The sequence below is a fragment of the Aythya fuligula genome, chromosome 1, assembly GCF_009819795.1.
Source record: "Aythya fuligula isolate bAytFul2 chromosome 1, bAytFul2.pri, whole genome shotgun sequence".
In the NCBI taxonomy this organism is placed as follows: domain Eukaryota; kingdom Metazoa; phylum Chordata; class Aves; order Anseriformes; family Anatidae; genus Aythya; species Aythya fuligula.
Genome location: NC_045559.1, coordinates 36082148 through 36109613, shown reverse-complemented (window position 1 = coordinate 36109613; position 27466 = coordinate 36082148). Strand labels below are relative to the sequence as shown.

At 43.1% G+C, this 27466-nt stretch overlaps 1 protein-coding gene across 4 annotated transcripts in view; it reads right to left on the bottom strand.

Moving 5' to 3' along the window:
* Positions 1-979: 979 nt before the first annotated feature.
* RASSF3 (Ras association domain family member 3) overlaps positions 980-27466 on the bottom strand; it is a 97783-nt gene continuing 71296 nt past the window's right edge. For 3 of the 4 annotated variants that reach the window (XM_032205517.1, XM_032205524.1, XM_032205509.1), the window contains 4 exons: positions 5743-5850; positions 4185-4452; positions 3095-3210; positions 980-2721 (listed from right to left, as the gene is read on the bottom strand). In XM_032205517.1, the coding sequence (XP_032061408.1) occupies positions 2572-2721; positions 3095-3210; positions 4185-4452; positions 5743-5850 (642 nt within the window). In that variant the 3' untranslated portion in view covers positions 980-2571. Of the gene's footprint in view, positions 2722-3094; positions 3211-4184; positions 4453-5742; positions 5851-12421; positions 12446-27466 lie in introns of those variants that run through there. The other variant, XM_032205532.1, reaches the window with a different exon arrangement.

Sequence of the window (27466 nt, the reverse complement as noted above, 5' to 3'; positions counted from 1 at the left end):
CCATCATATACTGAAATGAAAACAGTTCTGCAACACAAGTTTTGACAGTTTAATTTGATGCTAAAATTAAAAAGAGAAAAACTGGCCAGGCATGACCGTTTCTTTTAAATTAAAGCTGCTGTAATTGCCAGTGTGTAAAAAAAATAATAATAATTAACCCCACACACGACATCTTACAATAATTAACCGTGGACTAAGACAAAATTAAAATATAGTAAGTTTGTTTTGGTTCCTGCCTCTCTTCCCCCAATTTGAAACTTGTAGTGCATACAACACTGATTGAGGTTTTTGGCTAAAGTAAATGCAGATGTGCCTACTTAAAAGACTGATAGTTCAGTTCAAGTAAAAACAAAATTCACATATTTTTATACTCCACTTTTAGACTCAAACAGTGTTTAAATCTAAGCAACAAATGGTTCAACATTAACAGCGATTATGTAATGATTACATAGCTATGGGCAGGCATATAAATAAGTAGATGTTAACAGAATACCCATCAACATGCTGCATTCACAGAAAAATAAAATTTAAAAAAAAAAAAAAAAAAGTAACAAAACATAAAAGCATTCCCTGAACCATTATAAAGTGTCTCACTTGAGGATAATGTTACTAAGTCACACATGCACTACAATGTTACATGTGAAATTAAAAAACAAACAAGATATGCCTTACATATACTTTATAGTTAGTCCTACTTTTAATTTCTCTTAACACTTTAAAACATCATGATTGTCTCATTAAGCTTGCATTTTTTTTTCTAATTTTATGTTTTTTTAACCAAAAAAATCAACCTGTGAAGAGTTTTAAAAAAGTCTAAGGAAAGGAAACAAAGGCACAATTACATCAAATTAAGGTGGTGAACAGAAGCTTGGAGTTTCACATAGTATCCATTAGATGTCACCAAAGTTTTAACAATTCCTTGGGAATTTAAGATTAACGTCCTAAGAGTGGAGGAAAAAAAAAAAAAACACACCACCAACTTCTGCTGCTCTTAAATCTTTAGCACTTCCCTCCCACCCCAACCCCCAATATATAACTCATTTCCTCTCGGCTTGGTAATGACTAAAGTACTGGTTACTCAAACCTGCCTCATGCTTCTATTGCACACCCACTTCTTTGGTTTCTTTCGAACGTGCTTTTTAGATAAATAACTCTGAAAGAAAAACAATTTTATTTACATTAAAATGTTTTCTTGCTACATTTTTCCTACTTTTAAATCAAGTAAATCAGCAGTCTACAGAATTTGGTAATCAGTTGTTCAATTAAGAATTTTAAAAACTTAGGAAAAAAACTTTCTGAATTGCTAAAAGCAGGAGTTACCATGCTCAGTCACCAACACTGATGATAAATTTTAATTTCATTTTATGCTGGAAACATGAATAAGAAATTCTACTTTCTTTGCCCAACTGAGCCTTTAACAAACAAGGAAGCAGAGGAAGCTATTTTTGTCTTTCAGATATGACAATTTAAAAGTATCCAGCCTAAAAAGGGATTGCTGAGCCAGAGGAAAGATCTGACTTACAGTAAGACCAAATGCATCTGCAGTTACAGCTTGGATCTGAACGCTCACTAGCTGGGCTTTTCTCACAGAGTTATCGGAGACGTTGTCCACATTTTAGAATTCAAGTAAGCTGCCACTTGTTAGCTTTGCTGAGCTTTTCAACCCCCCATCATACATTTATGGAAGCAGCTTCTCCAATAGTGACCTGTATGTGCAGCTCCATTTCTATTCTTATTCAGCTTTCGCCTCTCATTCCTTCCCAGTAATTCTATTATCTTTATTTCTTTTCCAGTGTGGATTTATGTAATTAAAAAATCCTAAAACTTATTCACAATATTATAACATCCTAAAACTTTATTCTTGTAGAATTAGTATTTTAACTTTCCTCTGTATAAATACTATTTCTATTTAAAACCGGTCCTCCTCCATCAGCTACTACACTGTTCCTTCCTCAACTCTTACCCTCTTCTCAACGTTCTCTTTACCTTCTCCAGGAAGACTAATTTAAAGCCTTCCACAAATTCACAGAACAAAACAAAAGATTTCATATGCCCTCCATCTCTAACAGTTTCCTCACAAATTATACAGTAACTATTTGAAAACAGAAAGGTAGTGCAAATCAATTTCATCTCAAAGATAGTGCTCCAACTAATTCTTTTCCAGACAGTTTCATTCCTTTTTTTTTTTTTTACCAATTAATTTGCACCTCCTTACTTGAAAAGCTACCATTAAAGCAAAGAAGAAAAAAAATAATCTTATTTCATAGCATCCTAGAAAATTGATTACAGTTTCACAGCTTGCACCAAGATAACTTGGAAAACTCTCTAGGCACACAGAGGGTTGCAAACTGATGTACAAACATGCAGAATCCCTTACACTTGCGGGTGCAAGATCTTAAGTGACCTGGCTTATGGAACTAAGTCTATAGCAAAGTTCAGGTACCCTGGCATCACAAAACAGTCTTCTGAATAAAGAAAACTACTCCTTGCTGCTCTTTTGTACATTGGGTTTGGCATGCTATACTGACATTTGGTAGCGTGCGTTTTTCCTGAGTGTTCTTTGGCCCCCTTTTAACCAGGTTTCCACACCCCACCAAGGGCTTCTTCAAGTTTGTCTCTGTAAGCTGCATAACGCTTCTTCAGGATTTGAAGTTGCTCGTTTTCCTCTTTGTCCAGTATACGCAAGAAGTTTTGCAGTTCAGGAAGACTAAAAGCTTCCCACTGTACAAAGAGAAGAGAAAAAAACAGATGAGATGAACAGGAAATACACAAACCATTTATATATACAGCATTTTTAAACAAAACCTCAGACTCTCAAAACCATTTCAACACTGAAGCAGCATCAGGCACCCTTCTTGCAAGTCCTACAAATTCTGAAGACATTATACTCTTTTAAACTTTTTTCTTTGTTCTTCAAGTAACAGGAGGTCAAGCTAACTGCAGACTAAATGTTTACAAAAAGCACAAAATAAGTATCACAAGAAAAAAAAATGCTTCCAAAAAAAATGGATCAACATGTCAACACAGATCAAAGAGGAGCTTTAACTTCACTTGTGAAGTTAAACAAACAAACAAAAGCATGAGTGTAACATACCATAACTTCTCCAGTTTCATGCTCACGTAGAACAAAACTAAGCATTTCCGTCCTGGGGCCTGCCACCAAACGCAGGTAGAGGGGATGTTCTCGGTCTGACAGCTTGCATGTATAAACTGCAAGAGAAGAAATGATGAACATTAGTCATTTTTAGAAGTAATGAAGTGTTTTGAATGGTTAATACTAGCCAATGTTAGACATTTTCAGAGATACGCATATGTAGCTATAAATCTCCACATTTTACAAACTGGTTTTGAACAAATGAGTTTTAGGGATGCTAAATGTGCAGGACTGGGTTTGAATATGAATGAAGTGGCTTCCAGTCAACACAGAATCTGAATACATGTGGGGGTTGGGGGAAGGAAAAGAAAAATCCAACACAGCTCTGTTGCTATAAATAAATACTGAAAACATCACAGCTGTGGTGTCACCATTCTGAAACTTTTTTCAGACAGCCAGAAACATCTGAGCTCCTGCAACACTGTCAGTGTACACAGAAGGAGGCAGATTCCTAAGTGCACAAACACAATGTTGGCAAAACGCCCTTTTCACTAAAGATACCTTTAGCATATTCTGGTATTTCCAAGCACAATAAACACCAAACTTTAGCAGTAGTCACGCACAGACAGAGCCACGTGAACCAAGAACCACATCTGAAAATAATACACAGCCCATGATGGTCACCACTCCAACAGCTGTCTGCTAACGCAGGGACTGCAGGTATTGCTGACACCGTGGTTTCTCTTTAAAAAAATCTGTCCCATAATTTAATCTCACGAATCTGCAGTGTTTCAGTCCAACTGGAATTTAAGGCCTGATAAGGGGCATCTTAAATGAAATATAACAGACTGAATAGCAGAGGGGATCTGTGTAGATGGTTCAGTTCAGTGGGCTCTCCTGTCTTTTGTGAACTATCCCCAAATCATTTACACTCTTATGCATGTTACTTCTCACAAGAAAAGAAGATAAGAGAGAGCAAGGCTGTCACCTCCCTTCATCTTTCTTCCACCCTGCTCATTTCAAGTATTCCTATAACACAGCTGTCCCCCAAACCACTTTGCCACCGAAATACCACAAGTCTAATTTGTACCTTGGTCTTCCTTGTGACAGCGTTTGTAAAGTGCAAATTTCGCGGGGTTGTCGGTCACGAAAAACTTTTTGAGCAAGGCCTCAATAACTTCACGAACAGTATTGGTGCTGCTGATGTGAAGTGTATTCACACAGTCGTTCGGCAAGCAAAAAGCAGTTTCGTTATTGCTGTGAGCACACCTCCCCTGGCTGGGGGAAGACTGCACAGTGATCGGTCTGCATAGTTCCATCTGAACTTTGATGAAGCCAGTGTAAATCCCATTTGAGTTCTGCAACAGGAAGAAAGCATTGTGAAGTTAAAATTAGTAATGACCAACTGTGGCATACTACTGGAGAAGGCAGGCAGAAGTGGTTACAGAGAACAGAATTTAAATGCCATTGTAATATTTGACATCTCCTAGGAAAGACATTGGTTCAGTATTTCTGATATTTACTCTTTCTGGTATTTCTGCTGAATAACAATTCCTGCCTTAAAAATAACAACCAAATGCTAAGGCTATCAGGATCTCACCAAGCAAAAGGTGCTATGAACTAGTGGTGAGTTTTCACATTAGGAAAGAACTATGAAGTGAAAAAAGACCAGTAACATGCCTCTACAACTAACTAACTAACTATACATTTTATGCACAAATGCAGAAATTATCTCCCCACATCTCAGCTGCAAATTAGCCTACAGTATTTAGATACTCAAATCCTCATTCAATTCAAAAACAATTAGAATAAACATTATTCTAATCAACATTACAAATTATGTATTGATTGCTTCTGTAAGAAAATATTGAAATTGATCAAACATTACTGAGCTAGAGAACTGCAACCAACCTGGTTTTAGGCACATGGAAATACATAAAAGCCTTTTAGTAGATACTCATGCCTATATGGTTTGGAATATAGTACAATTTCTAAGCTCGCATGTACTGTACACCCAGAGGAGTACATAATATATCAGAAAAATCTAGACAGGCAGGTAGATGCCTAGAATATTAGTATGGTCTGGAGTAGGTCAGACTGAGTCTCAGACCTGGTCCACAGTCCTTGGAAATTACAAATCTATATGGATTTTATTGTCTGCATTATGTGTATGGAGGGGATTGTGGGAGGAAGTCTCCAAATGCTGAAAACCCACGTAACTGCTCTGAATATTAAATCTCCTATAATAAACAGGGCATGTTTTAACTTTTCTCACTATTGAAGCATCTTTATGAAAGAAATACTTGACAAACATTTATGAACCCAAACAGGATGAATACCTTCACGTTTACCAGCAGAAGGGTTTTCATCTGACAAATGGACATCTTAGTGTTGAATTAGAATTTATCTTTAAAACATTTTAAATTACATCTGTATTTGTTTCAGTCCATATAAAGAAGCTACGTGGATAAAAATATTCCAGATGGAAGATTTAATTTCCAGATTTAAGGAAGAGCCTACTACAAAGTCATTAAACCAGAGACAGTTTCATATGTGAGATGCTAAGAATAAAGTGATTCATAATTCACTACAAAGTTACCACACAGTTGCTCCTAACATAAGTTACAGTCATCATATGCAAAACTTACCAAGGTCATCTTTAATTTATCAGTGACAGATGAATTATAGCTTTGTATTTTCTCTTTAACTTCTTCTTTACTGAGATAAACATGAGGTTCTCTCTCCTTCTGAACATCCTGCAACAACAAGAGAAAGAGCAGTTTTAGAAAACAAAGCAAAGAACAATTCTTTTATGACTTTGGATAAGAGCGTTCTCAGTCCAAGTAATAATTACTTCACAGAGGCTCAATGGATATTAATTATCCATACAGCAAAAGAAAGTATTAACAAGTTAGGCAAATTGAGTTAGGCACTTGAACTGAATAGAGACAGTTAAATCAACACACCCAAAGACACTTGGGTCATTTTTTTTGCCAACTATTCTCATTCAAATATTTATCAGCAGTATGTAAAACAGCTCAGCTCACTTTATGGCCTGATTTGCTCATGTCAATGCTATGCAATATTGTTAAGAAAACAGTTGCAATTTTTCACCAGATATTACTCAGGGCACAGACGGGTATTTCTAAGCAAACAGAAGAATACATACAAAAATAGCAGCACGTACTGACAAGTAACACCAGCAATCCCCAAGTGTGCCAACAATGCAGGAGCATCCCCGCATTCCAGCCTGACAGACCGCACACTACACACAGGGCCACTGACTACTACGTGAGCCATCGTGAGTAACTCTCTAGCTGTATCACGTTACACCAAATTCATGGTTTTTCCATGGGGAAGGCCCCGCTCGATTTTCGACTGCTGCTTTTATGAGCTTGCTACAGATTTTACATGCAGCAGTAAAACCAGTCCCTGGAGCTGGATTTTATCCAAACAAACATTTGTTCCCAATCCACGTCGCCGCAGCAAACCAGCGTTATAAATACACTCCGATTTCCACCATGAGCACCACGGCCATATATAGTATGGAAGAGGTTCAGCTCCCAGCTTTAACGACCCAAGACATCGCTCGGACAGGGGGAAGCAGCGGCTCGAAGCTTTCAGGGTAGGGCCGAACACAGCGATACGCGTTCACGGCACCAACGAGGGGCCAGGCAGCAGCAACACGGTCAGTCCTCAGCAGCGCATCCTCCCGGAGCTCATCCTAGGAGAGGAGGTCCCTGCCTGCCGTGCCCAGCCCCGTACCACATCTTTAGGACAATTCACACAGGAGCCACCCCAGCCATGACCACAGCTGGTGGGGAGCTGAAGGCTGCTGTTTCCCGGAAAGACTGTGCAAGACATCTTTCCATCTCCTAATTTAAAAGTGGCTAGTTTTAGCTCCTGTGGGCTTAGGGTTGCTTTTCCTATATGGTGTTTTACTAAATGACACGCTGGAGCTGACTTTTTTTCCCATAGCTATAAAAAGAAAGGCTTGGCCTGAGTGCAGAGCCGGGAGCCAGAAACCTTGAATTCTGATCTGGACTCGAATGCTGATTTCCTGCGAAACACGGAGAACACACCTTTATTTCACAGATCAGGACACTGAGGCAAAAAGGAACACAGCCAGCCAGCTCTCCTATTCACTCCTTAAGTGCTGCTCTTACTAAGCATGTGTAGCATCTTGCACGGTCGCCAAACCCCACCTAATCTATTACAAAACAGCAAATTACTAAGTGGTTTCAGAATCCAAGTCTTCAGTCCCACTAGAGAAATTAATCTCTCTTACCCTTCTATTTGTCATCTTTCCCCTTCCCCCAAACTGCCATAATCATTACAAATACAACTTCATCTCAACTTCTCTCTTCATCTCCTCAGGGGCTCTGACCACTTTGTAGTGTTCAATTTGGGAGCAAATGAGTAGATAAAAAACAAAACCGTTTGTAAGTGTGGTTTTTGTTGTTTTCATTTTTTTTCCTCTGACATCAAAGTACACTTTTTTTTTTTTTTAATGCTCAAAATGAGTACCAAAAGCAATGACTCATAGTCAAAGTCTGGATGTATAGGTGTTCTCAATGCTGTCTTCAAACACTGTTGTAAGATTGGGCCACATTCTTACAGGACTGGGCACACAAACTCAACAGAGCTTTTACCATCTGTCTGACTGCTTTCACAAACCCAAAGATGAATTCAAAAAGTTCCCGGCCTCTGAAGCTGCAGACGAGCCCCTAACCATAGATGCCAGCCAAGGCTACTTCTTCTGTCAGACGAGCATGTTGTGGAGTTCACACCTCTCCAATCTCCTAACACTTTTGATATTGAGTTTCCAATAATGGACACCTCATCTTTAGTATTTGTCATTGTTTCACTGGTGATTGTTCAAGCAGGTATCTCTCCTCCACCCTGTCAGAGCTGTCACTGTGATTACTGCAGTCACTCACAGCAGCACCATCATGAGAAAATACTAACCAGGAAACAGACTGCTCCTCACCTCTCCTTTGCTTAAAGCTCAACCTTTGTTTCAGTAACATCATCACATTAATTTCTGGGCAACTTCAAAGGCTGAATCTGTCAGCAAGGACTTACAAATGGAGATGACACAAAGAAGGTATTGCCTTTAATGGAGACAGGAGAAGCTCCCAAGGCTCACAGCAAGTAAATGACCTGTCTACGTTGCAAAAGTAGAAGAGAGATGGAGGGGGAAAATAAAAAATAAATAAAAACAGACGGGAACACAGGGAGAGAAAGAGGGGCCCGTCTCCCCAGGGGTGGCTCCCTACAGGGCCGCACAGTGCCTGGCGGCACCGGGGGATGCATGGTTCCCTCACGGAGCTGCATACCATTCCCTGCTTGAACGTGCCACTGCAGTTCCTGGCTCCTTGCATCGACACTGAAGTCCAGGCGATTTTGGCAAAGTTTAATTCAGCACACAGAAAATATAAAGCCCTGTTTACGCAAAAGCTGAGAGAACTTCACTCTGTAGTACACTGGCAACAAACATCGCTGTAACTCATTTTCCTGAGCCACCAGAGTCTGTGCCTCAACTAATCTTAACAGCATGTACATTACGCAAAACTATGGACTGAATACCAAAAAAAAAAAAAAAAAAAAAAGAGACTACTGGGGATTAAAACATTAAAGAATAGACTCAAATCCTTTCAAGAAAAAACATTACACACAAGAAACAGAGACCCTGTTTACTTCAGTAATCACTTTCACCCCAATCCACCACCCTTGATCAAGGCCAGAGAGTGTGAGCAGTGAGGACATCAGTCCCAGAAAAGGAAACATGCCTTTAATTGCAACAGGAAACCTAAGCCCGAGGTCTTCATGAATGAGCCTCAAGATAGGCTCCCACTCCCAAACAAAAGCTCTGGTGCTCCAGCTGTGCATGAGGGGGTGGATGTGCTTGAACCAAGCAAAGAGACCTCCTCATCTGCCACACACACGAAGAATCACCCTGCTGTCACATGGACTGAGTCACATTAGTAAGCCCCACAGGGCTGCCATCAGGAGAAAGCCCACAGAGGCACACCTCACCGAGCCCGTCACGGACACAAAGCCTTGGACCGCTATGATTCACTGGGTCAGCTGTGCGCAGTGGTTATCATCCAATACCACACACAGATCTGAGGCACCTGTGTATTTTAATTTTTCCTAATTACACTTAACCAACATGCCAGTAAAGCATGTTGGTGAGATGGTATGCAGTTTTTCACAGAGCTGAATTGTTCCCAGTGGCTCTGTGGCATTTAGCTGTTGCCACACAGCTGTCTAGCCACGTCTTGAGTTAAAACAAACAAATCTTTTACCAGTGTGCCTATAGGTGGGTGGGGAAGGACTTGGCAAACTCAAGGACTCTTACTTCCTCACTTACGTGTCACACCATAACAAGACACACCACAAGGAAACCTCTTCTGATATCTCTGCATAGGTTCAGCAGATCAAATTCCACCTTGCTATCTCAGCAGATAAACCTACCACCTGCAGAAGGCCCTGAGGCATCCAACAACAGCAGAGCAACAGCAGTAATAAATTCATCTCCACCAGGCTTCGCAACACACTCACATTGGGCTGTTCCCAAATGGCCGGGAAGTGGCTCAAGTCACACCCGCTCTGTGTGGGACTGCTGCGAAAGCAATTCCTTCGACCTCAAGCATTTCAAATGAAGCTCAGGGGAGAGAAGGCATTTCAGAGGTGAGATTTAGATGTTACAGATAAGTATGTGTGGCCTGGTCTTGTTCTGCCTGGGCTGGCAAGAACCGAATCCAGGCCGTGTCGCCTGGCGGCTCACCCAGCCCAGGACACAGCCGCCATTTCCTCCACAGCCTGTGCCCCGCAGGCACGCTCTGCCAGCCCCGACATGGCTCCTGGGGCATCCCAGGCCCCTGTAAAACACCCAGTCCGCACACCTTGCAAAATCTGAATGTTGGGAATTGCGAAACTGCCCTTCTGCAAAAGTTAGGCCTGGCAATGGGTTTCCTAGCCACAGATCTGTGTGCGTATCAATCACTGTGGAAGCGCAATCAGCAGAGCAGTTTATGTGTGAAAAAAAAATGCATCTTCTGTACAAAACAATGCACAAACATTTCCGTGTTATTCTGGTCAAAATCAAAAACCAAACCTGAGTTAGGTGCAGCTCCTCCATCACTTAGCCAGATGATACTCTCAGCAATGGCTGCCATGTCGTCAGCGCTTCCTCCTCCCAGCCCGATGAAGTGTGTTTTCCTCATCAGAGCTCTTGGTCTCTTTCCATTCCCTGCTTCTCAGGCTACCAGGTATTTCCTCAGCCCAGCACAGATGTGAAAGATAAAAATCTTATCTCAAGAAGATAGCTGAATACATCAGAATCCGTATGGATGGCGTCTTTGGGTCCAAAACACCACTACCAGTCCAGGCTGCTAACTTCCTGGGAAAATCACGCTGTACTTCCCCATGCTTACAGCACACAACACTGATGGACATTCGTATTAAAACCATTCCTCAGGTCACCAAAGCAGCAGCTCATTCGCGAATGAAATTCCTAAGCAACAGCTGCCAGCAAGAGGGAAATGAGGCAAGTGCTCTCACTTTCCCAAGGGAAATAGCTGGTCTTTCATTAAAACTCATGAGGCAATGCCTCTTCAGAGTTGAGCTTCCTCTCAACAAAAATGGCAGAAAATGTGTTTTTTCTTTGTCCCCTCCACACCCCCCACACATCTCATTTATTGCATGACAGAAGTTTGGAGAAGAATCACTCCCTTTCTTACACTTACACCCAACACAAAGCCTACAGAGACCAGTTCTGCACGAATCCTCAAGGAGCACAACTAAAAGTGCACAGATTACAATTAAAATGAACTGCAAATCAAGTTGTGGTCCCAGGAAAGAATCACATCACATCTGGGACTTTCATAAAGTCCAAGTCCCACGGTTCCTGCCAAAGCCTAGAGAAAGCTCTAACCTCAGCAGCTAGAAAGCTGCTATGGAATTAGGCTATGATACAGTTCTACAAACAAAAAAATACCCCAAACCCTGAAGCCTTTTTTCCTCAGGATCTTTGTCTTGAGACAGATGCACAGCTTCCCCAAACTGCTGCTATAGACATTTATTTATAGGGTGATACAAGAAGCTGATTCTCCTCTATCTAACCTCCTATTTCTACAAAATTTCTAGAAGTTTAGTACCTCTGAGGAATCGGAAACCAAGTTCCTCTTAACTTTTTGGCCTGATAGACGAAGGAAAATAGAATGAACAAAAGGTAAACCTATCCTGGGAACATCACAATAGTTTTGTCACAAATCTAAACAACTGAACACCTGCAGCAGCTCAAGCCAACTTTTAAGCAATAGCAGTCCCTATCCCCTGTCCTCACACATCATATTAATCCCATACATATAGTGAGCCATGATTCAGCCAAATGGATGAAGATGCACTGATCTTGCTGTAAGTCATGGCTAGGAATCATTTCTGAATTAAAGCACAATAGCTTTTTGTCAAATGAGAAATGCAGCCAAATCTACATTAAAAAGAAAAGGTATATTTACATCTCCTTTAGTAATAAAAGAATGAAACTAATGCATAGTATTTACATCCCGTTTACATTTAATAAATGATTTAACTAACATACATCATACAACAGAAGCTTAGTAGAGAATACAGGGAAGAAAACACTGAAATTACTTTTATCTCAATAGCTGCTTTCACAAGAAAAAAATGCTCCTTTTCCTACAACCTGCCAGCACTCCCACAGAAAATAAACCTTGCAATTACATGGTTTTAGAAACAAACATTGTGTTTTTTCCCCATCTTAACTCTCCTGAGAGCAAAGCAGCTTTGCCAGCAACAGCAATTTCTCTTATTCATACTCAGAAGATGTGCCCTTCTTTCATGAGGAAGCCTGAGAATCAAGGTGGATGCTGGTCTTCTCCATCCACAAATGGTCAGACACACCAACAGCCAGAAAAGCACGGAGGAAACAGCCAAATTAAAACAAAACACCCCACACGGAACTAAAAAACAAACGAAAAGCAAACAGACATAGCTCTAAGCTCAGCACCTTCTCATGCAGTTGCACCTTGAAACATTTGTGTCCTCCTGAACAGGTAGACACTGTTCTCTGGGGCAGGGAACGGAGCATTTTCTGACAGGATGGATGATGTAGGCAGAATAACCTCTGTATCCTGTTCAGTGTCTTTTTCTTTCTGCACTCAGTGTGACCCAGTTCCCACCCTCCATTCAGTGGCACACCGGGCAGGGAAGCAGTCCAAAACACTTTTTGTTTTTTTGCACAGGCTTTGCTGACCTGAGTCTTAAATAATTTATCCTAACAGAGCAAGTAAGAACAACCTGCACCATGCCTTCCTGAGGCAGCAACAGCAGAAACGCCCGCCTGGGTCAGGTGTAGGGTCCATCCAGCCTGGTATTCCGCCTGCGATGGCAGCAGAAATGAAGGCTATTTCGAGAGAGCACATGAGTCTTTCCTGCAGCCTCTCTGCTGGCATCCAGAACTGCTGCAGCAGGAATGCAGAGGGTACCTCCCTTCTGAGTGCTTTTAGTCTCCATTTATGGACCTGCTGCCTATGCAAAAGCACAAACCCTCTGTGAACCTGCCGATGCTGCCCATCTCTGCACCTCCTGCGCAACAACTTCCAGAAATTCACAACTGTAGTGTGAAGGACTGTCATCTGCTTTAAACCGAACTTCAGCTGAGATAAAAGGAAACTTCTGTTATGTATACTGGGTACCCTTTAATCCTAGTACTATAGGACCTGGTGAACCCAAGTTTCGCATCAGCTTATCCATCATTTTTGTGATTTTGTAAACTGTAATCATACACTTTTTTCCCCTCTCTCCAAAAATGAGGTGCCCCAGACTCCTTAGCCTTCTCTCCTGATACAGCTGCTCCAACCTCTCGGTCATTTAAGCAGGGCAGCTAGCTCCACCGTGCCTCTCCCGAGATGTGGTGAGCAGAGCTGCAGTGAGCAGAGCTGCACGCAGAACTCATGACAGGTGCGCCAAGGTATAGGTGATCTTTATTTAATAACCTGAACACTACAGATCTGCCAGAAATCCTTAACTAAGATACCTGTGATGCAGCTTGGTGCCTCTGCCAGGGCACTTTCACCATGTTCAAAGAGAGCTACTGGCAACTACCACAGTTTTGGCATAATTTTACAAAGTACAGGCATTCCACTCAATAAATGCTTGTTACTTTCCCACTGCTTCCAGTTTTTCCCCAAGTACCACCACACTATGTGGGTTGGCATGCTAATGAAAGGGTAAAGCAAAGCATTATCTTTCCTGCCTGACCTCTCTGATGTAAACATTTATATGTTTATATGGCGAACACTTAATCAGCAGAGAAAGAAAACAAGAACTTTAACTAACTTCCTTTTATTCATTTTAACAAATTATTTTCCTTTAAACAGGGGCAATATAAACACAGTTAACATTCAGGCATCGTGAAAGAAAGGACAGCAAAAGAAATCTATTTGTTGGTGACTTTAACATTACTGAAGTTTCATTTAAGTTTATCATGACCTCACCTCTGAAAACCTCTACTTACAAAGCCTGCCATACCCTATATGGCTGTACTTTAACTACTGGCACGCAACCCAGTTTTTAAAAGGCGGTCATTTGTTTAGAGTGAAAACCAACTGTATGAAGAATAGTCTCCAACGGCTGGCATTAAAGTCTATCCACAAAGACACAGCAGGTTTTATGCAGATTTGCACTCTTTTTCTCATATTATGACACATTTTAAAAGCAATACATTACACGAGTTAAGTAACATTTCACAGCTGCTTCAATTCTGCAAATTACATCTATTAAAATTAGATGCAAGAAACATCAAATAACCTCCTTCCTTCGGGTCTTCTCTACAGAAAGCGTGTGAGTTGATTGCTGACTATTTAAGCAGTTAAGGAGTTTAATGAAGTAAAATGGATTGCCAGCCTCTCTGAGACCTGTACAACAAAATCTAGCTTTCAGCAGGCAGTTAGGAAACGAGCTTATACAAGATACTGCATAGAAGTCTAATTAGTGTATCTTGAAAAGAAGGTTAAGTATTGTCTGAAAGCTGAGCTATTCATCCAGCTAGCAATCAGGCAATGAGGTAACATTAGGACCCTGGGTCATTACCCCACAGCATCTGCATGTGAACCCGAAAGGAAGTCCAGCAGGATCTATCCAACAGGAGGCAGGAAAAGGTTTGCAATGACACCCCCCCGGTTTTCAAATGCACCTATCTACATTGTACATCAAAACTGGCACTGGAGAACAACCAGCAGCTCCTGGGGAAGTACTGTGGGGGAAGATCCAGCCTGATGGAGATCTGCCATCTTCTCCCCATGCCCAGTCTCCAGTCTGAGGCCTGTTGGGCCATCAGCCTCCTCTGAGCAGGAGCTGGGTGCTGGGCCAGGCTTTTGTGCCATTTTACCTTCAGAGAAGCAATCCCCTCCCAGGTTTGGCTGGGTAGTTCACAGACTGGGTCATCAGATTATTTTTTAAGCCATCTGACAAAGCCTGACTGTGTCAAGAAAAAGTAACAGCTTCCTACCTAGGCCCAGCTTCAGGGCTCGGGTTAGAAATGGAGAGTCTGCACATGGCCATGTTCCCAACAAGCCCATCACTTCTGTTTGGATTTCTCCTACTTGAAAGAAAAATAACACAAGCTCTTATAAAGGGCGCAGTAGTCACTTTGACCTAGGAAGCATGATGCAATACATTGCCTCTTCTGATATAGCACAACCCTGACAGACGGCTTTCCCTGACCAAGGCCGCTGCAATGAAAACAGTGCTGTTCAAGCAGACCTGTGGTCTTCTCAGGCACATGCTGACCGTGAGGGTGAGCTCCTCGCTGAGTACAGCTCCCTAAAAAAATGAAGAAGCTACTGGGTCTCTCTTGGCTCATCTGCTGCTGATCTCATATTTGAAGCTTTTCTGAACAGAAAAAGCCCTCTCCTACCACATGCACTTCTTAAGAAACCCCACAAAACTCAGGAAGCACAACTGAAGTCCTCATTCTAAAGGCCTCAAAATCCCACAATAATCTAGGGGCAAGCAATCACTGTTGTCTTTATTAAAGTATACATCCTGTAGGCCACTAAAAAGCTAAAGCATCTTCTTAGTATGTTGAATATGATTATGATGAGGCCTTCACATGCATTTACAGTCAACCTACGTAACTGGTGCTTTATATCTGCACATCAGATGGTAAGAGACAAAAACTAACCCCACGCCTGATAAAGTTTTCAGTGACTGCAGCTCTTTTTTTTAACAGAGAGTTTTCATTAAATAGCACATGGGAAATATCTTTACTCCAATAGTAGCTTTCTCACTGTACCTTGTGTGATTAACTGTCTACACAATTTCCACAGAAATATTAAAAGGGAGTCTCTTCAAAGAAGCTACTAGTCTCTTCAAAGAGGCATCCAAATGAGGTATTTCACAAAAAGCAGACAAAAGGCGACATCTCTGCAGACTAGCCTGTGTGAAGGATTTTTCTCCCTTTACACTCCAGAAAATTTAGATCACCTGGCATACTTCATTAACCACTAATGGTGTAGTGACTGCACCCTTCTGTACAGCCTCTTGTTTTATTAAAAATAGGATAGTAGCCAAAAGACATTTCTGAAGAAGCACAGCACAACCATTAGCTTCACCTACTGCTGCCAGGTATCATCTGGCAAAAATTCAATTCAGTATTTCAAGAAAAAAAAAAGGGGGGTGAGGTAAAGCAGGCGACCATCTCAACACCACCACCATGTACTATTATGCTGCAACTTACATTAACCTTAATGATAGGATTTTACGTCCTTAACATCACCAGCCTTATGATATCAAATGCTGGGAGGAAGCAAAAATAAAAACATCCCTCTAGTCAATGATCTATCTATCTCAAGGCAGCAACAAAAAGATTGTTTTTGGTTCTTTTCCCCACCTGGGTTCAATTTGACTCAAGTTCCAGCTTGAACTCACTGAAGCTTCAGAGCTCAGGTTCGACTGCAGTTCCAGCAAGAAGGAAAAGAAAAGAAAGAAAGGGCTCGACGCAGTCTTTTACATTGCTGCAGCTCCCTGGTTTAACTTATTTTCATCTTGCAGATGATGAATGCAGTCACAGGGCTCAGCTGAGAAGTAGGTAAAGGCAGGAGGTGTCTGGACCCCAGCCATTCCACCCCACACCACGAGTGTCACAGTGTCCCACTGATCTCAAGCTCACATTGCTAAGGTGGCACCCGATCCTCAGATTGCTGCACTGTGAGGAAACAGCAATTTATGCAGTGAGATTATGCCTTGAATAACCTCATCAGTATGGTAATGATAATCTGCTTTCTGAGGGGATTTAATCCCACGTTTTTACACCCTATTTTTATTACTCATATGCACATTTAAACAGGCTACCCAACACTTCAGTTGTGAGCAGAGTGGGACTGAAAAAAGGACACATTTCTTCACAACTCATATGTTCTCTAAGGAGAAAGACAAAAAACACTACTACCATTACAAAAATGGAAACCTGCCACAACCTTATCTGACTCAGCCCTTTCTGCAAAAATACACTTGCAGAATAGGAGCCAACTGCCTAGTTTCAGTATGAACTTGTTTCTCCACAATACACACGCAAATAAATCCGGGACACAAATGAACCCGGATGCCTCAATTTTTAGAAATCCACGCTGGGACAATCTAAAAAGAATTAGTATGGGAAAGTGGTTTTGTAATCTTGGTTCTTGTAGCAAGGCAAGAAAAAGGTTACAGTCTATGCAAACAACCACTGCTCAGGTCTGCAGTGAAGAGAATCACAGGGCAAGAAGAAGTAAGGAGTAGGAGGTCACAACGAGTAGGCTTTCATGGGAGGTGTGAACAGAAGGCCTTAAAACATGGTTAATGAGTATCCCACTGGAAAAGCTGGATAAACAAAACTGTTCTTCTGAGGAAAGGTCAGGAGAACTGCACTAAGCCTGCCCTGGAGAAAAGGGCTTGCTGGCTTACAACCTGACTGCATGGCCCGACTCCAAACACAAGTTATTTTGCCATGCTGGAGAATGGCCACCAGGAAACCAGAGAAGGGGAAAAAACTTACAGGCTTTGTTCTTAAGCAGCATATGGGAGAATGTGTTGATTTTACAACAAAGTTCAGAAGTTGTTCTTTTTTTCTTTCCAAACAGCTATTTCCCTGCTTTTATGGGCAGGATGTTACAGGCACAAGGAAACGCTGCTGTTACTCCACCTTTCCTTAGCCTCAACTGCTGTTTCAGGAAATGTAATCACGAAGCTCATGAAGACGTGAGATCTGTTAGCATTGATACCCATTTCAGGTGGAGGGAGAAGAGAGTCTACTAGATTTTTTTTTCCATAAAAAAACATACTTGTCAATGTTAAAGAGAACAGGGAGAGTCGGGACCCACCACAACCCCAACAAACACCCTCAGAAGGCAGGGCACACTGAAAAGCACAGGTCACCACCTGTGTCACCACACAGGCACAGGATAAGCTGAGGACAGTAGAATCAAAGATCATTTAGATTAACAACAAATTCTACAAAGCAAAACCACAAATGAATTTTTATTAAAAGTCCCTGAAACACTGCCGTTAACATTTCCTGTACTCTAACAGAAAATATTGTCCTAACCTAAAAATCTTTGTTAAGTAACCAAAGAATGCCTTTCTTAAAGACATTATAAATACACATGTGTAGATCAAAAACAAATAGTTAAGGGGAATCTCTTCAAAGTTGGAAAAAAACAAGAACATATCTGTAACTTCTGACACAGACAGAAGCGTTGGGCCTGTAATCAGACCAGTGGGTTTGTACTGATTCTCCTACTGGGACTGTGTAACATAGGCCTGGTAACAAGGCCCGTACAACTGCAGACCTGCTATGTGTGAGGGACTTCAGCCTTACGCACCCACACCAAACCTGTAACAATTTTAAAAAATATATTTATTTTTTTCCTTCTGTTCCAAACTTGTTCAGTTTGGCCAGAAGACTGAAATTCATCAGGTTTCTACCAGCAGCTCCCTTGCATAACCTGACTGCAGAAACTCTTCAAATTAGCAAAGGTGATCGATTCACATAAAAACTCTTCCATAACGCCTAATCACATGTGGGGAAAGGAACATGTTGTCGTTTTCTACCCAGCATCTTGGCCAGGCAATAAATACCATATTACAAACATATGGAGCAGGGCACCGACCTGCCTGCTGGAGACAGCAGAACAGTACCAAGTATTCAGGTAGCATTGGCTGCTCTTTTTTTTTTTTTTTGGTTTTATTTTGGTTTTGCTTTAAAAAGGCACTCATTTATTATCCAAACAATGATTTCCATCTCAGTGAGCTGTATTACGAATGCTGTAAGTTACAGTAACGTAGCAAAAAGTCGCCCATTTACACATAAATTACAGGGCACCCTTGGGCCTAAGAAAGTTCTCTCAATATGGCAGAACCCGTTCCTTGACTATTAGGAGCATTCATTCTTAAGCGCTAATGAAATCAGTAGATTTTCATGCAATCGTACTTTATTAGGATTATTTGTTAGTAATGAAATAAGTGTAGTCACTTACACAGGCTCCATAAACATCCCAAGGTGACACACACAGAAGCACATGTGTGCACACAGGAAAGACATGTTTGTGTTTTGTTGTTTTAAAAAAAAAAAAAAAAATAATATGCCAACATCAAAGTGTGGAAACAGTGGGACTTTAAAGGGAGTTTATTACGTGCTTTTAATCAAATGTTTTTTATGAAGTGAAGTGGGAAGAAGCCAGCCACAGCTGGCTGTACTATTATAAAATCAGCATTTCAGAAAAAGAGCAGAGGTAATATAAACAAGCAAACTACAAAGGATGCAAGCGATCCTAAGGAAAGATAACGCTGTGGGGAGTACAACTCACAGTGCCACCACACCTCCTGGTTTTGCTTCAGTAAGCCACATTTTGTATGCCATTTCTCAATGCAGTACATCTTCGTAATTTAACTTATTGGAAAATTAACAGGAGCCCCAAACATACTACAGGCTTTACCAGACCAGGAAATGTCACTTTTCTAGTAAGCCATAAGAAGCTGCTCCCATCCTAAGGAAAGACGTTGCTCAACACAAGCTCCATCCTGACACTGCTGGTGCTACAAGGAGCCTCGTACTCCCAAGCAGCTTTACACAGCCACATAATTATACTCGAAATGAAGCACACCTGCTCCCAGCCTCCCTCCCACGGACTCACGGTGCCGTGAGTGGTTGTGGTGGTGCCCAGCAGGGCCTGCTCCAGGGCCATGGCCTCCCAGAGCACCCGGAGCCACGAAGGATATGTCTAGACAAGAGAGGCTCACCTTTCCCTACAGAACCGAACCAACCATGGAGCTACACTCCTTGTCTGCTCAGGACATCCCAGGCGTCCATTGACGATGGCTCTTTGCTCTCCCTGCCCACGCAGGGCACCCGCACCCCAGATGATTTTGAAACGCTTTGAGGGGAATTCCTGTGCGTGTGAGCTGGGGAAGGAGTCACACCGTCATTTTTGTTAGCTCAGACTTTGCAATCGCATTGGTAACAGACTGCTTGTCACCGCAGAAGTGGATTCTTTTATTACGTGCTAGTAATACATAATATTGGTGATAGGTAAGCGGCCAGCTGCCAGCTCCGAGTGGAGGTGTGCTCTGCAACCTCCAGGGTGGGGCAGAGGCTGTCCTCCCACAGGTGCTGGTGTACCAGCCCTCCTGGCCACGGGCTGCGGTCATCAAATGCTTATCAGGATTCCTCCCAGCCAGTGCTCCTACCCTCCCTGCAACCTTTCTGCAAGTCCCTGCTGGTTGAGGGTAATGTCAGCACAACTGGAGATTCCTGGGAATGTTTTGCAAATCAGCTGTACATAGCAGGCTTAGCAAACCCCTTCTGAAACGTTACACACAGCACAGAAACACTATCTCTGCAACCGTAATCTCAGCATTCCTGCGCTTCGGTTTACATTAAGTGCCACATATCTGCTTAGGAGGATGTTTTGAAACACCGAATTATCAGGAATGCTGGCGATAGGATTCCAGATTTTCACATCAACTTTTCTACCATCGTGAGATCTTCCAGATCTGCCTGCTTCAGGGCGGAAAAACTGCTCCTGCAGAAGGGCCACGGCTGCCTTCCACCACAACAGCTGTTTGCAAAACGTGATGTCTGACCACGTCCAGCACCTCGCTGTTAGCTGCGTCTTCATCCAAGCAGCTGAAATCACTGCGTGATCCTGGTAGCTCTGGAGCACAAAAAGCACTGAAAAAATCCGCTGTAGGAAGATTGAATACTATAAAGTAACATTACAAAGAGGAGCTGAGAGAGCACAACCATCCTCATTTAGGTTTATAAACAGCAGAACACAACTCTCCTCCCCCCACCCAGACAGACTTAGAAACTGCAGCTTGCTTATTAGAAACAAGAGCCATCACAATGCTGCCAAGGGACACCTGGCCCCTTCAGAGGCCTCTAATTTACTTTCTCTGCAGCTGGATGATGGGGAAAGTCAGTCTTTTTCACTCCTGCACTCAAATCAGGAATGAAGACCATTTCAATTTTTGCCATGAACACACACGTAGGCACGAGGAGCAGCGTCTAATCTGGCAGTCTTTAATTACATGCTTGGAGAGTGAAGTGCTGAGCAAGAGCAGGCTATCACCTTTACCATGAATTTGAACATGACCACTAAGTGATGGGTTTAGGTACACTGCATTATAAATAGGGCTACGGAAAGCTACAGAAGATGCTTTCTGTGGACAGATGCAAATTTGACACTTGGATGTGAGCTGTAACAGTGATTTGAGAAGAGATTATTTAAAAATCACAAACCGCTACCTCTATGAATGAAGCCAAGTGCACCAACACACATTGACTAGAATTGTAGCAGACATTTCTCAATTGATTGTAACTTCGATCAATGCTAAATGCCTGAGCCAAGGTTCACGATACTGCATATTAATACGTTTTCTCCCTCTCAAAACTCCAGCCAAGGCTGCTCAGTCACAGCGGAGGGGAAAGCTGCAGGAAAAGGCTGTTTTGTCCGCAACATAAATTCAGCTGAGTGTCTCTGGAGCAGCTGTGACCAACAAGGGAGAGCTGCGGAGTCCAGAAGGATGACAGGGAAACAGTGGGGAAAGGTAGCGCAGGCACAAAACTCCGGGCTGTATCCTGATGGAGATGTGTACGGCAGTGGTTTGTAAGGGTTGCTTAATTCGAGGACCTCCTACTGTTTAAATAATTCAGTAAACACACAGATCTTTCTGAGCAGCATTGCTATGCTTGTTTTCATTAACAGCCACACAAAACCTCAGAATAAGCTTATTCATTTACGGTATTGAGCAAAACAGCATTGTTTTTCTTCACGCTCCACATAATGCTGTTTTCCTCACGCACTTGCGAACACAGGCATTTTAAGCATTTTGTGGCAGTATTTTCATTAAGCAACTGCGACTGTGAGGTTGGGAATAAAGCCCGGTCTGCAAGGTCCCTTACTGCAGAAACTGGAAGCAGTCCAGAGAAGGAGGCAGGAACCTCTCGGATAAATACTGCTCAGCAGAAGGGGATCCCATCTCTGGCCAGAAATGGAGTTTTAAGCAGAAAAATAGTCACAGATGATTGCTAATGGCAGGTTCTCTCCTTTTAGGGGAGCTGACTTATGACCTGAGTCAGAAAGTACCAGATCAGAAATAGAAGACATTTTTCCCTATACAGAGGAGGGAACAAAATGGGGGGAGTGCACAGATCTGTATCCAAACACCCAAAATGTTTCATTTCCATCTGAGCTGATGCAGTGGGCAGGAGGAGCCATCTCTCACCCAAGTTGACTTGGTGCTGAGCTGCCTTCCTCCAAGCTCCTCTGGCAGCAGTGCTGCTGAGATGCACTCACACACCTGCCTGTAGGTGTTTCAGCTCAGAGCTGAATCCTATGCAGCGATGTTAGCAAGAGGCAGACAAAAAGCACAGAGAGATGGGGTGCTTTTAGTGTGTAACACAGTTAACCTGTGGGATCCCATGGCACAGAACGCTAGGGGTGCTGCAAGTTTGCACAGGTTCAGAAGCAAGTGGGTAACTCACAGAAGATAAGCTAGACTGCGAATCACCACAAGCTGGACTGATGTTCTGGCAAACCATTACCATGTATGTGTCCTATTTTTCTACTCTTCCCCTGGCATCTACTGTTAGCAATTGCCAGACATGATGCTGGTCTAGACAGACCTTGCTTTTGGCTTTGCAGGGGTACTCACACGTTCCCTATGCTTCACCTCCCGAGATGGGAAGGGAAACCCATCGCTGCATCAGGCACAGTGGGTCCTGAACCACGGCTGGGCTGACCAGACAGATCTGCACCGAGCTGGGAGGAAAGGCCAGGAATCACACACTTCAACCCTACCACCAAATGGACATCCTAAAGCCAGAACCACGAGTGGCAGTGCATTTGCAGATGGGAAGGAACTGTTAATGTATTATTATTGGAAGACATGTTGACAAACGTTTGTAAAATACCAAAATAATAAAAAAATCCATGTTGAAATGATTGATTCTTTTAAAGCAAGCTTTGAGTGCTTTGCAGGAAATTTATGGCCGCATGCCACCTTTTCCACAATAAGGAGAAGGGGAAAGGCTCATCAAGATCAGCACCACACACCCTGCATCCTGGATGAGGGAAGGAGCCTGTGGGAGGGATGCTGGCAAGCAGTAACGTAATTAAGAACTGTAACCTAACTCAAAGAGACAAGGAGGAGGAATAACTCTGGCTTTTCCAAGCCAGTGACAACTTGACTTAGTTATCCCGTGTTTTTAAAAATAAACAAACATGCTTTAATGTGGTCATTTATGCTAAGAATTATTTTATTACCTAGAACGTCCAATCCAGGGTAAGAGTGCCACGGAGCTAGGATTTGTCAAAAAACTATGAAGACTATGATGAAACTGTGCACTTAAGGACACTGAGAACAGTTGTACTTGACTGTACATGACTAAGCCCTGGCATATATATATGTATCTCATACCTCACCAAGAATTCCTCTAAACGACTATTTATTCTCTAACGATCTATGATAAACTAAAAGACGTGGGAGTTTGGGCTTGAATGAAAAAATAACCGCAGCAACAGATGAAACATTGCACACAGAGATCATATTTTCTTGCTGCCCCCCCAGAATAGACTGCAGCAGACCAAACTGTTTTAAACAACTCTTTCGAGAGCGCCTCTCTTGGGAGAAGGAGTTTATTTAGCTTTTCCTCACAAAATGTCTTGAAACGTTTTCTTGCTTTGCAATATATGTCTTGGTTATTACTCACGCAGTTATTTCTGATGAAACATTTAGTAATCGCTTCCTTATCCTTGCTGATGCCTTCCTCTGTTTTTCAGCACGCCATCCTTCAGCCAGCAGACACGATGGGAGATGCACCAAGTTTAGCTAGACTTGGCCACTCGCCCCTCTCCTGTTCAAGCTTCATCAATGACTTTCAGGTACAAGCCCTGAATCTGAAGTCGTATTTTACTGTGAAAAAGCCCCCCAGCTTGTTTCAGAGCTCTGCTAGAAGGGCTGCAGGGAAGGCAGCAGCACAAGTTTTCTCAGGCCCTGTCTGGGGAAAGTTGGGCAAATCCACCACGCCTGTGGAAGATATTTTAGAGGGTAACAGCTCAGAGGTCTTAGTTTGAGACACACACAAAAAAAATGGCCAACGAGACCGTGACTGTCTCAAAGAAAGGCGGGCACTCCAAGTAACATGACAACCTTCACAGAAGCCAGATCTCGTTTCAACCCAAGAGGCAGATATGAAATTATTCCAGCTGGCTTTCATTCTGACAGGTCAAGAGAGATCTGCAAATCCTACACGCTTGTGGAACATGAGGATGAATCTATGAGGCCAGGGCAAAATGAAAAGCAAGAATCACCACTTCTGTTCAAAGCCTTCAAGGAGGACAAATTCATATTTCTTAAAACCTGCCATTCAACTGCAGCAAGCATTAGCAGCCTTCTGTAAAGAACAAAAAATAATTGAAGGCATCATTTCTGTCTGAACACACAGAACAGAACAAAGAGAAATGTAGGAAGTTAAGTCTATGATAATGTATGACCTTATCCAAGAAGAGAGACCAAATAAAGAATGACCTCAAAGAAAAATTGGTTGAACTGCCATCCATCTTGCTGCAAGGGATATTCAAAAACAAACAAACAAGAAACACCACCACTTAAAAGGATAATAAAAGCACGAGCAGATAAGGTGTCTGGTCAAGAGTTCAAGACCGCATTCAAGTTTCATGGGGTAAGGAGATACTGCGGAGAACCCAGCGGCACAGGACGCCCTTCCTGAGCAGATGAAAGATCGCTGGCTGGAAACCCACAGGACAGCTTCTGTGCTCCTGGGCACTCGGAGGACCCAAACCTGGCTTGTGGGGCAACCCTCAGACAATTCCTCAAACATACAGCCTGCAGCTAACCAGCAGAGTTAAACCCCTTGCAATACAGATCTCTTCCTCACTGAAATGAACACTAATGAGAGAAGGGAATGCAGATCCTACAACATGCACTGCACAAGCTATAAACACACAGACTCCGTAAAAACCCCACTTGCACACTCGCCATTTACAACACTTCTCTAGCCTGGGTAACAAAACAGAGCAGTACTGGCAGAGGCAAACCCTACATCTGGCACCACAGAGCTGAAGTTCCTATGACCTTTCATTTGAAGCTGCAAACCAACCCAACAAAAAAAAAAAAGTTCAGCTTCCTTTGTCATTTTCACATTTTTTTCCAGAAGCTTGCATTGATGAGGAAGCTGGAGGGGAAAAAAAAAAAAAAAGTTGTTTGAAAGGCCTATTGGAATAAAATTCCACCTCAAAGCGTCCCACTGCCATCTGTTGCAATTTATAGTCGAGATGTATTTTAAACCATACGATCCCCCAAGGCACGCTGCTACTCCTCTCGCTGGCCTCTCTTGTACGATTCAGGGAATTCTGCCTTGAGCAGCACGAACACAGCCACATCCCGGGGAATTAGATACAATGGAAGAAACGTGTCCTCCTCTATCTTGCAGAGCCAGCAAGCGTTTCTCAGCACTTTGCAAGTTCTGCCATTGCCCTGATGTTGCTATTTTCCCACAGAAAACCCTTGGGCTGAGGCACGCGCGGGGAGAGGAGGGAACATTGAATTTTCCTGAACTGCAGTGAAGTAAAAAGGGGATCGTGCACGAGGACATCGCAGCCCCGGGCAGCTGCCAGCGGGTCAGAGAGGCAGGGCATCCCGCTGGCACAAAGCAAAACCCTGCCACCACCCAAGGGACAGCACCTGTGGAATGACACGGGGAGTTTCTACACATCTCCTCCTCCTAGAGCAGGAGACAGCCTGCTCCCACGGGAGAGGCTTCTCCCGGCACATTTTGCTTTACCAGCAGGGCTGTGAAGGCCATCTCCCAGCCACCCACAGAGCAATCAGTCGGCTCTTCGCCTGCCTCCTAAGGGCAGATCTGTGGCAGGTGGGAAGCCCAAGTGCAGGTGCTCAGCCTGCAGTGTGGCTGCACCAGCACAGGACGTGAACAGAGGGTCCTGCAATTCCCCCAGCTACCAAAACCAGCGGCCTCCTATGCAGACTCCCTGCCCGTAAATTGGCTGGCTGTCCCCAAAATACCTTGGGTTAGAAAGTGCAGATGATCATCTGACCTGTCCCACAGGGAGTGAGATGCAAACAATGGTGTTTGGGGGGAAGGAAGCAGCTACAGGGAGTACCCCGGGCAGCGACTACCTGCCAGGAACAGCACGGGGAGCGCCTGGGCTGCTGTTATCTGCCAGGGGAAAGGAGTGGCTGCGGGAGGTGCCGGAGATCATGGAGAGGCAGTAAGCAAGCAGGGAGGAGATGAAAGGGGGAGCTGCAGACAGGCACCCAGCCCAGGCTGAGTCAGGGCACCAGCACCGAGCCCAGGGGAGCCCCGCTGGAAAAAGGAGTCCCGCAGCTGAAGGCAAAGAAACGGAGCACTACACCTCTGAGCTGCAGCTCTCCAGAGCCCAGCCCCATGGCAGGGAGGGCTCTGCCTTTGCTTGCAGCTTGCCCCGCCGTCTGGTTCAGATCCTTTGATCTCCCTCCAGCAGCTGCTGCCTTCCTGCCCCTTCGTGGGGCACGCTGAGAGCAGGTGAGGTACAGCAGCCTGCGAAAACAGCACTTCAACCCTCCGTTCCTTAGAGATACCATTCACACCGCATAAGGAGCAAAAGAGGAAATAGAGATAAAATAAAAGCTGCCTGCAACAAGTCAGCAGACTGGCAGGTCAAGCTGTAGAGCTTTCTTGGTCATACAATAGTCTAAGCCAAAAGAAAACCAGAGGCAGTAAAGCTTGGTGACTTGGGTACCAGAAAAAACAGCAAAGTTGGTTGATGCTAACTAACAAAGACAGAGCTGAGCGTGTCTCTCCCCACTTGGTGAAAGCCAAGGAATAAAGAAGCACTTCGCTCTTCTGTAGTTAAAAATCTGGAGCGATTTGAAATGCATGGCAAGAAGGGAATGGAAGGCAGACCCTTTTCCTACAAAGGTGTGCTTTAATTCACCCAATATCCTCACATATCTGGAGGCAGCCGCCACTTCTAGACTGCACATACTGTGCCTGCTAAATGCCTCGAGGAAGCCATCAGGTGTCACTGAGGAACTTCAAATTAAAGGACAAGTCAAAAGTGAGGTTGTTTCTATTGCTATGTGTGAAACATGTTTAGAGGAAAGCACTGCTGTCAAGTCTATTTTGCTTGAAAGTACCTGTCACAATAGCTGGGCCATTTTAGGAAGCGTTTTTAAAAGAATAAGCTACACAGAGTAATAAATTTGAGGCTTACAGACCTCAAACGCTTTTTTCAAATAACCTTTTATTCTAATATCACCTTCAACAGGTCAGAATATGAAAAGACTTTTCTGAACTTAAAGGATACGGAGCCTGATTTTCCTAGGTGTCAAGTGCTTGCATTGTCATGAACTTCCTCGGAAGGCACAAGACCACAGAGAGCTGTCAGTTACACTAAAGAAAAAAATCCTTTAATCCCTTCTATAAAAGACAAACCAGTAACAACTGCACATTATTTGCACAGCAAAGTCTAAAAGAACCCTGAATTTAAAAGTTAATCCTTAAAATCTGGCTGCTGTATTTAATGACATGGTGTGCCTGCAACAATGCTGAAACAAAACCTCCATTAGTTTGATGCTAGGGTGTATTTCACACTTCACAAAACATACTTAAGCTAGCTTTGCCAGACAAATTCTGTGTGCCTACAAGTGACTTCTGCATAGAGTAGATTACCTGCTAATACACATTTCCTGGGTACTGAGCAGTGAGTGGTTAGATTTCAACAAGGAAACACGATTTCTCTCTGATTAGCTGCCAATCGCAGGGGCAAAAGTGAATCTGAA